We start from the raw sequence: 11,424 nt of genomic DNA on the forward strand, positions 1-11,424 counted from the left end.
CGTCGGCCGCGTAGCCATGAAATTCACGCGAAAAATGTCGTAGATGGGTGGGCGCTGGCCGGTGGGGGCCTCCATCGATAAAAAAAAATTCTATTTTTTGGGGGTAAAATTCCCATTTTTTTCAGGTTTTTTTTCGGTTTCAACTTTGTCGAGTGTCGGGCACTCGGCAAAGGCTTTGCTGAGTGCCCGATAAAAGACACTCGGCAAAGTTGGCTTTGCCGTCACTGTTTTTGGCGAGTGCTGTTCGCCGAGTGTTACACTCGACGAACCATTTGCCAAGTGTTTTATGTCTTTTGCCGAGTGTTTCGGGCACTCGGCAAACTCAAGGAGTCCGGTAGTGATTATTTTTTTTGCGGAATTAAATGAAAATAAATTTTATATGAAAATTATAGATCTCGACGAGATCTACAACTTTCTAGTTTTGAGTTTTTTCATTTAAAGTCGTTAAGATGCTTAAAAAATTAATAACATATTTAGACTTAAGGGTATTTTCGTCTTTTCACACCCGCAGTTTGACGGCGTTAGAGCCCAAACTGACGGAAGTGGTATGGAGGACACGAAAAAGTTGGAGTAGTGACGCTAAAGACCGCTGAATTTTTCCAGAGACACACAGGAGATTACAATCTTTTATAATGACGCACAGAGAAAAGTCTATTTAGAATCCAGAAGTAAGAGGAATAATGAGTGAGTTCATAATTGATCGTGTCAGACTTGATCGAATTGAGATTTACAAAATTTAGAACATGTTAGGACGTGATAGAATCAGACTCGTTGCCTTGTTTTATTTATTTATCTGTTGGGCCAAGAGAGAACTATGTTGAATTGGAACAAAGAAAAATATTTAAATGTACATTGTTTATGACATAATTTTTCTCGATAAATTCAATCTATTAGATCATCATAAATTCTAATGGTGGACCGATTAATCTCGTAATTTGTAGGTCCTCTTGGTGAACCTTTCAGAATTCATTTGAACACTGTTGTGTTAATATAATAGATCATTAATAGGGTGTTTGTTTTGATTGGGGGCAAGCCCATCATCTTCTCGCTTCTAACTTTTCTACTTGGTTTGTGCAATAAAATATATTGACCCATCACAATCTCACATCTTGTAAGCAAATTTATACCTAATATTGGCCTAGTTCGCTGGTCTGAGATTTAGCTGAAACTGGCTGAAAAACACTGTTCCAGCTGAATTGTTGTGAGAGAAAAATACTGTTTCGGCTGAAAAAAGAAGCCGAACAAGCCATTTTTAAGACAAGCGAATGGGACCATTAAATGGTCAAAAAAAAATTATTCCATTCTTTTGTTCTGCTTGCCTCCACTCATTTTTTTTTTGTTCTGCCTACCCCATCCTGCATTTTTGTCCCACTTTTTTTCTACGTGCCCCCTCCCACATTTTTTTGCCTGCTCTGTGTCCATGTCCGCATTTCCATTCTTGTTTTTTTTTTTTTTTGCTTTTCTCCACTCTGTGACGGTGTTTCCACTCTTTTTTGTTTTGTTTTGCTCATCCTCTCCATGTCCACGTTTTCGAAACTAATTATAATAAATACAACATTGCAGGTCTTTGAACCATTGATCTTTCTCTAAGAAAGAGAGATTTTCACCACCAAATTATTGCTATTGTTTGATTAGAAATAAAACTTATTTTTAGCCAAAAAAAACTAATTGACCAATGCACCAACTAATCTAGTCATGAACTAACTTAAATCTTGAGCATTTTGTTGTCTAGTTCACTGTAAATAAATTTATATCTGCAATCCTCGACAAGGGCTGCGATATGGAAAATTGAGAGAGGACTTCCATCATAATCATCGATGGACAAACCAATCCTTGACATGTCGTAACTAACTTCTTGTCAACTTTAATCAAAGATTAGAATTATATATTTTTATGGGCCCACGAAGAAAATAAAGTCACAGGGCTCGATATTTAACTCTAACAGCACTGGATAATATGAAAATTAAGATTATGACATATTTACATCTAAATATTATTGTACTTTACAATGGGAGGGAAAAATCTATTAACAATTGTATTCTAATTTGATATAGACTTAATAGAAAGGATGAAACATAAATAGATATGTACCATTCTTATTGTCGTTTTTCATTAATGTTTCGATAGTTTTTTCTCCCGTTACAACACACGAGCATGTAATAGATATAATTATTAGCCTTTCGTTGTATATATTATATCTTATATACATGTGGTCTAGACAACATTTGGGTCAACTTGAGATAAAGTAATATTATTTCTATACATGAGGCAAACAAATTTCAGCTGTGGCACAGAGATGTAAAGCCAAGGTAGCAGCGGCAATACATGCCAAAAAAAAAAGAAGAACAATGTAAGTTCCCCATCACCCCTTGCGCTTTTGATCACCAAAACCCACTGCCACCCAATGTGGCAACGTTCCACTCAAACCACTCGCTGGTCCAGCACCCACACCCAGTGGCGCGCATCGGAGACGCACAAAGCGCCACACGTGTGCCTGTCCACACGCGATCCACTGAAGCGCTTTTTGCATCCCCTCCCTCCACCATGCATGGGCACGCGTGCGGGTGGGCCCCGGGACGCGATAAGCTCCAGCGCATCGTGGCCGCCCGTTTCGAATTCACGCTTCCCAACGGTCGCGCCACCCTCTCCGCCTCCCGCACCCGCCGTCGCGCCACTGACCGCTCGGTCTCCCGCCGCCGGGACCCAGGCGTCGGCCACCCCGCGCCGAGCTATTTAGGTCGCAGCCTTGTCGCGCCGACGGGGGCCCGAACCCTAGTAGTGGGGGAGCTTATTAGAGGGGACACGTCCCCCGGCGGCCATGGGCAGGAGCAGCAGGAAGGCCAAGCGCGCAGCCGCCGTGGCCCCCGCTGCCGACGCCGACTACGCCATGCCTTCTTCGGAGGTGCCCGGCGAGGAGCATCTTCAGGCACAGCCGCCGGCTTCCGCGGAGGGAACCGACGCCGGCGAGGCGGCGGCGGCCAACGGGGAGGCGACGGCGGCGGCGGAGCAGGACGAGCCGAGGCGGGACTCTTCGCCACCGGAGAGCGGCAACGTGGAGGCCGCCGCGACGCTGAAGCGTCTCAACGGCATCCTCGTCAGCGCGGCCGCCGAGGAGCGGAAGCGGGTGGCGGCGCTGGAGGCGCGGCTCGCCGAGCTCGCTGCCGACGCCGACGCCGCCGCGCTCGCGGACGCGGAGCGCGCGGTGCTGCTCGCGGCCGTCTCGGCCCCGCTCAGGGCCGCGGAGGAGGAGCGCGCCGCGCTGCTGGAGCGCCTATCGGCGGCGCGGGACTCGCTCGAGCGCGCCCAGGCGGAGGCGGCGCGCGAGGCCAGCGCCGGGGCCGAGGCTGCGGCGTGGCTTCAGGCGGCGGTCGTGGAGAATGGTCAGCTCTTGGAGCAGCTTCGTGCGAAGGAGGATGACGCGGCGGCGGCGGCGGAGCGGGTGGCGGTACTGGGGGCTGCGCTAGTGGGATTGGAGTCCCAGAACTCGGACCTGCGCGCGGAGAGGAGCGAATTGGAGAGCCAATTGGAGGCTATGACGGCGTCAGCTCGTGATGTTCAGTCCCAGAAGGCAGTGCTGGAATCAACCTTCAACGAGTTCAAGAAGGAAGACGAGGTTTACAAGCAGGAGATGGAGTCAAAGCTTCAGGATCAATTGAAGGAATTGGAGGCTCTGCAATCCAGGAAGGCAGAATTGGAGGCGAAGATGGCTTCTTTGGAAGCAAAGCTCTCGGCTGCAGATGCTAGGAACCTTGAAATGGAGTCGGAAATGGACAAAATGCAGGCAGAGATGGCTTCTACCAAGGAGGAGGTGGAGAAGCTCCAAGCCATGGTTGCGGAGGTGGAGCAGAAGAAAAATGCTGTGGTCGCTGAAGTGGCTAGGCTCGAAAGTGAGATTGATCAATTGGTGAAGGCGAATGAAGCAGCTGCTGAGGCACATAATGCTGAGAAGAAAACGATGGAGTCTGAATTGGAGACACTGAAAGGGAGCATGGACAGGATTATGGCCGAGAAAGATGATGCTTTAGGCATGGTACATGCTAAAGATGCTGAGGCTGGAAAGTTGAGGGATGAACTGAAGAAGCTCCACAGTTCCATGGCTGAGCTCCATGCTCGCTGCGATGATCTTGATGAGAAGTCTTCCTTCCTCGAAGATGAAAAGAATTTGGTTCAGAAAGAACTTGAGCAGGAGAAAGCCGAAGCAAATGAGCTGAAGTTTAAAATTCAGGAGCTTGAGTCCTATAACAGAGACAAAGATCATGAGATTGGGGCACTGAAGGCAGAAGTTAGGGGCAGGAACGAACAAATCATTGACTTGAACGGGGAGCTTGAGCAGCTGCAGCTCGCAGTGGCCGAGGCAGAGCGCAGGGGGAAGAATGTGGTCTGGACGTGGCTGGGTCCAGCTACCACAACCGTGGTAGCAGCTGCTTCCTTCGTCTACGCCGCACGTAGTCGGTGAACAGCTACCTCTTTCGCTCGCTTTTTGTTCGCTTGCTCGAGTATGTATTGCTCGAAATAACCTCGGCCCTTACTCATGAGTCGTGAATCATGATACTTGGTATATGGTGAACTGCTTCTTATATACTATGAAATAAAGCTATGTTCCGACAATTTTTGTTTTCATCAGTCCTTTGGGAAAGAAATGCTTGTTGGTCAAACTTGGCACTTGGTTTTTAGCCTTAGTAGAAGGTAATAGCATAGTTGCAGAGAGTTGGGTTGGTTCACGAATCTCATTTAGGACCGACTTATGAAAGGAGTCAGAGATTTAACATCAGATATTCACAATGTGGGTAGTTTTAAACAAATTATAAAGATATGTAGTTAGAAGATTCTAAAACATTTATTGTAAGCTTACTAGCTTAGAGTTATGTCTGCTGGCTGCTGCACAGGTCCTTGTTGGCTTGGTTAAAGTGGTCCGTCGCACATTAAACAAACAGAACATTTTTCTTCGTTGAGACAGATAGAGCCTTCTCGCTTTTTAGCTAGGTAAAGCCTTTTCTAACCACTCAAGAATAACAAAGCAAGGTGTGGAAGCTACGATAAAAACCAACAAGAGCCACATGAATAGAAAAACACAGTAATAATATAAACTGGCAGTATATTACTGCTGTTAATGGAAGTTTTGTATTTCCTTAAAGCAGAACCATTTTTATTTTCACTTCTTTTGCATAGAGTTTAGAGTAGTTGGGAAATTGTAGTTGTCAGTTTTAGCACAATTCAAAGAACTCAGTTTTTCACAGATTCTATGGCTTTTGTCCTTGTCAGGCTGCTGTAGTACATTGACTGTTAATGTTAAGTTACAAATGATTGGTTTATCCTTCGCCCAAATGTCATAACTAGCAATATATCTTTATACCATCCAGTGAGTGTCCACGATATTTGACATTTGTAACTTGTGCTATTCTGGTGAAGTCTGAAATTGAGATGCATTGAACAGATAAGAAATTTCAGTATATGAACTTAATGTTAGCTTGCTCTTTTCCTTGTTGTTTGATCACTGAAAAGACTATAACCTTAATGCATCTGTGAGGTAAATGGTGCGAGTAAAGATGTGACAAATGTGTACACTGTTACATCTGAATTATGTATAACCTATATTCAACTATTGGCAAGCGTCTGTTCTCAGATTCTATATATAAATCTCAGATTGTGCATCAGATATCTTGGAAAAATAAATTCAAGCTATATATATGTTACTGGGCTAACAAAAACCCTAATTCCTGGTCTCAGAACATCGCCAATTTTTCAGTTGTTTTGCTTGAGCGTCCTTCTCCGGCAGAACAACTCAATCCGGTCACAGGCTTCTAGTATTAAACTAACTGGTGCTCCAAAAAATATCCTAACCCAGTTCTTCAACCCAATGACAGAACCTGTAAAATAATGAGAAACAAAAAAAAAAAGATATTGAAACTGCCACTACAGATCAATTTAAAGTAGATTAAGCATGCCAGTATGAAGAATCTTGTACTTGAATAACAAGTTAACCTATTACAATCATTCAATTTTCAGCAGCCAGAGAAACCAATGCACCTGTTAAAGGTTGGATAAATAATACTGCAACAAATCAAGTGAACTATACCAGGTAGAACCAGGACACATTCTTCTTTGATCAATTCACGTGCGAAGTCCATGTCATCGGCAACACCGTATAGAATTGAAGTGTTGATCTCAACCTGCAGGATTTTGTGAATATCAACACTTTATATCGGGAAGTAACAAACTTTTGAATACTGAATCTTGTGTATCTCTGACTAACCATGATAAACATTGAACCCTCAGGCTTTGAGTAGCACTTCAGAGCTTCAATTTGGTTCACTCTTCTGTACAGAGCGTCCGCTGCAGACTCAAGCAGGTAAACAACATTCCTGTGGAACTCATGATGTTCAACTGAAAGAATCTTCGGAACTGCCGCCTATGTGTCAACAGATTTCATCTGCATCAGTATGTATTCCATTTTTTACATGTAGAACCATTTTCAGCAATTGCGATCTGACCTGAACTATGGAGGCAGGACCGGAAGTCACATTCAGCAGCATCTCTGTCGCAGTCCTGACCTTTTGAAGATCAAAATTATGAATTGACATCTGAATGCATATAGAGGGAAATGTGGAAACATGGTAAGGAGTCAAGTGCCTTACATGCTTGAGTGCACCGTTAGGATCACAGAAGGCCAACCAACCAAGACGCCATCCTGGTAGCATGAATCTCTTCGACAGAGCTCCGATGCTGATAACCGGCGCAATGTGCGCAAAGGAAGCCATCGGCACAAACTTGCTGCCACCAAAAACCATGTGTGCATATACCTCATCTGCTATGATTGGAATCCCCAAATCTCTTGCAGTTTCAGCAATCTGCAGGATTCAGTGAAACGCAGTTTGCAGTCAGCATGATATCATATATCAACTGTGTGCAGTTTTGAAACATGGACACGTATGCAGCAGCATGAGGTGCATTTGTTCTAGTATTTGTAGAAGTAGAAGCTTATTTTCATACATTCCTATAAATATATACGGATTATTCATGAACTACCACTGAATGACTGAACTGTGCAGTTGAATAATCACCTCACCTGTAGAAGGTGCTGAGCAGAGTAGACTGCGCCGCACGGATTGTTGGGGTTGATGACAACGACGGCTGCCGTGGCGGCGTCAGCCAGCGCGCGCACGCCGGCGAGGTCGACCTCCCAGCCACGCCGCGGCAGCAGGTCGTAGAACCGGGGCTCGGCGCCGGCGATCTCGCAGGCCGCCTCGTACGGCGCGAAGCCCGGGCGCGGCAGGAGGATGTTGGCCCCCGGAGCCCCGCCGAGCACCGTGGTGATGGCGGTGATGGCGCCCGTGCCGCCCACCGTCATGAACACGTCGTTCTCGTGGGTGCGGTGGCGCGCGCCGGCGGACAGGTGGTCGGCGACCGCGCTGTTGGTTGGCACAAGCACGGAAGAACCGTGGCGTCAGTCAGAGATGGCACCAAGACAAAGCTCGGTAATTTGTCTTGAAAATATGAATGTGCACAAAGAATTATTTATGTTTGAAAAAATTAGATTTTGCGCATTTTTGGCCCGTTTGGTAGAGCTCCGATTTCGGCCAAAACAGCTTCAGTTGTGGTTTCACTTTTATTCAGTTGAGGAGCTAAAACATTTTTTTTTATCATTTAACAAAAACAACTTGTCCTAGTAGCCGGAAAAGGACGAAATGTCCATAATACTTTTTTTTTATTTTTTCTTTTCTTGTTCTTTATTTCTTTCATGTGCTCTAGTTATGGACATGCACTACTTATTCAATGTATATTATGGTTGCTGGTCGCATGTACATGCACTACTTATTCAATGTATATTATGGTTGCCCTAAAGCTGAAGGAGAAAGTGGGGACTGTACAGGAACTGGAATAGTGTTGAGAAAACAAGCGCGTGTTTACTTGCTCAAAGTTGGAATTCGGCTACGGTAGCATTTTCGTTTTTATTTTATAAATAGTGTTCAATCATAGGCTAATTAGGCTCAAAACGTTCGTCTCGCAATTTCCAACCAAACTGTGCAATTAGTTTTTTTTCGTCTACATTTAATGCTCCATGCACGTATTGTAAGATTCGATGTGATGGGTACTGTAGCACTTTTTGGGATTTTGGCCACGTTCGCTTCGCTGAAAAAATAAGCCGAAACACTATTCTGGCTGATTTGTTGTGAGAGAAAAATACTGTTCCAGCTGAAAAAAATAAACTAAAAAGTACGGATTATAAGAGAAGCGAACAGGACCTTTGGGTAGGAACTAAACACGCGCCAAAGTGATCCCTACTGCTCGGAACTATGCTCTGTTTTTCGAAAGTTTTTTCTTTGTTTTTTTTGGAGAGGTCGCTTCACAGCCACGTGCTGCCTTATTATATTTAACAAAGCGTGGTTGGCAACTGTCACTGTACGACTGCCTTGCAGTGTGTAAAAAAACAATCCAGCTCGATCATGGAAATTGAAACGCAGAGTGTAAATTTGCAAGTGAGACAGAGATATCAGATCGATGCGGAGTTCATATTCGGTGGCAGTGGCGGATCTAGAATTTTGGCATAGGGTATGCCGCATAAAATTTCTCATATGCAATCTAACGTGTGTGATGTAGTAAATTTACGGTATCCCTTCAAGATATGTGTGATGAAGTATATAGGAAAACAAAAAAATGTGTGTGGTAATAATGCATCAAAATTCTCATATCCTATGGCGAACTTTCTATACCACAAAAGTATGTGTGATGAAGTATATAGAAAAACAAATGGTAGTAATGCAGTTAAAGTATCCCTTCAAGAAATGATGAAATCTAACATCAGTTAATGATGATTGATATGTAATAACAGCTTATAATTTTTTTTCATCTATTGAGCAAACTTGCGGAGTGCCACGTTTGTAGGAAGTATAAATGTTATCGATAATGGAAAAAAAACATCAGCAAATATGCATGCATGTCGATGCTACGCTGCCCATCTACTGGCCTGAGACGCTTTTGGGCTATGGCCTACGACTCTGCTCATGTGATGTGAATGCTATGCGGCCCATTTTTGGTCCAGATGGAGGCGATAGGCCAGGAGCCCAAATGTGTATCAGTCGTTTCCTGTTCCCCTTCTCCTTTGCGTCTTCGTCAGTTCCTCGCAATTTCGACGGGCACGCCGCCGAGACCCCAGAGGCCAGAGCTGAAGCGGTGAAGCTGTCTGTGAGGGAGAAAGAGATGTTCGCCAGGTCTGGCGACCACCACGCAAATATTGCTGGATTCGCCCCTGCAACTTGCATCAGCCTAGGGTACGCCGCACCATACCCGTGCCACCCGCTGGCTCCGCCTATGTTCGGTGGACACTGTTTTCTTTTCTTTTTTACTCCATGTAAACTTCTTCTTGTGTGTGGGGGGATCTTGGGTCAGCTTGTGAGGGGAAAGTTCAAGATGCCGAGAAGCCACGTGGCTCGAGGTCACGGTGCCCACGTGGACAGCACAGCTTCCGTTGAATAATATGTTGCTGTACTTTTTTCCGTTGAATATGCATGGCCTGGTTTCACAGTGTGGTGTGCAATGTGTGTGTACATCTATATATATTTTTTGAACGTATACATCGGTATTTTTCGTTGAAAGTTTCGGTTCAGCCGATGGTTTTGTCACATATAGTATGTCTGTCTGTCTAAATTAATAGCTCGTAGTGTAACGTGGTAGACTGACATTGATATTTTTGGAAAGAGAGATGGAACACCATGGCGCGTTCCTATCCTATCTTTCCCGGACTGAGGTACTCTCTCATCTGAAATATATATACAAGGCATTCTAGAAATTCTATCCCGTAGATGTGGTAAAATAAATGACAGTATGGAAGTAACCCTCGTTTGGATTAGTAATTAGTTATGCATGTGAGTAGTATTATCTTTTTAAACTCAGTGGGCCCAAACAGCACACCAAAATGAACAGGAGTAAAATAAAATAAAATAAAATGGAACAATGCATGCGAAAATAAAATGTAAGGCGGAATTATTACGCACGAACGCGCGGACAGGCCCACAGCCACACAAACCGATCGAACGGAGACTACCACTCACCGGCGGGCGGCGGGGAAGCCGTAGGACGGCGCGTAGCAGTCGAAGGCGCCAGACCTGGCGGCGTCCGCGACGGCCTCGGCGGCGAACTCCCCGCCGCGGCGGAAGCAGGCGTGGGAGGACGCGTCGCCGACGCCGAGCGAGATGAGGCTCTTGCCGCCGCCGCCGCCGCTGCCCTTGCCGCCGCTCGCCGCCATCGCCAGCAGCTCGCCCACCACGCCCCTGATGGACGCCTTGCGCTCCGGATCCGCTAGCGCCGGGTGGCACCGCACCGCAGCCGCCGCCGGCGCCTTGCCGACGCCGCCGTTGGTGTTGGCCTTGCGGCGGCTCTTCTCCAGGTCCTCCCGCGCCGCCTGCTGGTGAACAAGATAACGCGCGGCGGCTCATTAGCCATGCATGCATGAGGTGTCAAACGAAAGGCCATGGTTGATGAATGGTAGATGTGATTCCATCGCATTTGCATGCATGCATGCTGGTAACAAGAGGTACCTGATGAGCACTAGGAGCCATGAGAGAGAGAGAGAGATGAGAGAAGGATGAGAGAGACGATGAGATGTGTTGGGACTTGCTGCACGTACGCACAAGTGCACAAGTTGTGTCCAAGTCACTACGGATTTCGGGAGGCTGTCCGAACGCGGGAGCGTGTGGGGTGTGTATTTGTACCCGTGTTGCACTTGCACGGTTGTGGCTCAGAGAGACAAGCGGCCGGTGACCCGGAAACTCGGCCATTTGTTCGCTAGCGTCGTCGTCATGCAGGCCGGGTTTTCACAGCGGCCATGGGATGAGATCGATCTGTCCTGTGTTGTGTAGAGAGAGAGAGAGAGAGGGAGAGCCGTGCCAACTGCGTGCCAAGTTATGGATGGGAAGGCGAACAGGGGCACGTACATGTCGTGTCAGCAGATAGAGCTCACAAAACTTGCGGGACTACGCCAGCTAGCAGGTCCAGTTGTCTGCTTGGTTTCTTTCCTTTTTTGTTTTACGTTCAGTATGCATCCCCACACGATTGTGATACTTGCCATGTACTTCCTCGGTTTCAGAAAGGCCATTTTGTTTAGTTTTGCCTAAATTCCTTTTTTTCTGTCTTAACAAATACTTTTTTAGATTTCATATATATGGTTTAATATTATAAGATTTATGTTTTTAAATGCACCATAAAAATATTTTAACAATAAATAATTCAGGTGTTAGTTCAAATAAACGAATTTATAGAAAATAACTATAAAAATAGAAATACATTTTTCTTACAACACAGTTACTATATTTTTTTTAGAATACACGATACAACGTAGATGCTCACTCACCCTATGAATGCACAGACCGAATGTCTGCCTCAGGCACAAGCAGCGATGTTGTCACAAGGACTCAATGGACGTCCACA

At 45.6% G+C, this 11,424-nt stretch overlaps 2 protein-coding genes across 3 annotated transcripts; one reads left to right on the plus strand and one right to left on the minus strand.

Moving 5' to 3' along the window:
- Positions 1-2,535: 2,535 nt before the first annotated feature.
- On the plus strand, positions 2,536-4,608 carry LOC136484152 (uncharacterized). The gene has a single exon (XM_066481355.1). It carries the CDS (start codon positions 2,819-2,821, stop codon positions 4,454-4,456), a length of 1,638 nt encoding a protein of 545 aa, XP_066337452.1. The 5' UTR covers positions 2,536-2,818; the 3' UTR covers positions 4,457-4,608.
- Positions 4,609-5,457: 849 nt separating this feature from the next.
- Positions 5,458-10,658, minus strand: LOC136484153 (nicotianamine aminotransferase 1-like). 2 transcript variants are annotated; one of them, XM_066481357.1, is made up of 8 exons: positions 10,536-10,658; positions 10,050-10,399; positions 7,067-7,409; positions 6,636-6,848; positions 6,492-6,551; positions 6,254-6,409; positions 6,077-6,170; positions 5,458-5,867 (listed from the first exon to the last, which is right to left on the minus strand). In XM_066481357.1, the coding sequence occupies exons 1-8, from the start codon at positions 10,554-10,556 to the stop codon at positions 5,743-5,745; spliced, it is 1,362 nt and encodes a 453-aa protein (XP_066337454.1). In that variant the 5' UTR covers positions 10,557-10,658; the 3' UTR covers positions 5,458-5,742. The 2 variants fall into 2 exon arrangements, with proteins under 2 accessions (XP_066337454.1, XP_066337453.1); XM_066481356.1 differs by having other exon boundaries at positions 10,050-10,402.
- Positions 10,659-11,424: the final 766 nt, after the last annotated feature.

The sequence above is a fragment of the Miscanthus floridulus genome, chromosome 9 (genome assembly GCF_019320115.1).
Source record: "Miscanthus floridulus cultivar M001 chromosome 9, ASM1932011v1, whole genome shotgun sequence".
Taxonomy (NCBI): domain Eukaryota; kingdom Viridiplantae; phylum Streptophyta; class Magnoliopsida; order Poales; family Poaceae; genus Miscanthus; species Miscanthus floridulus.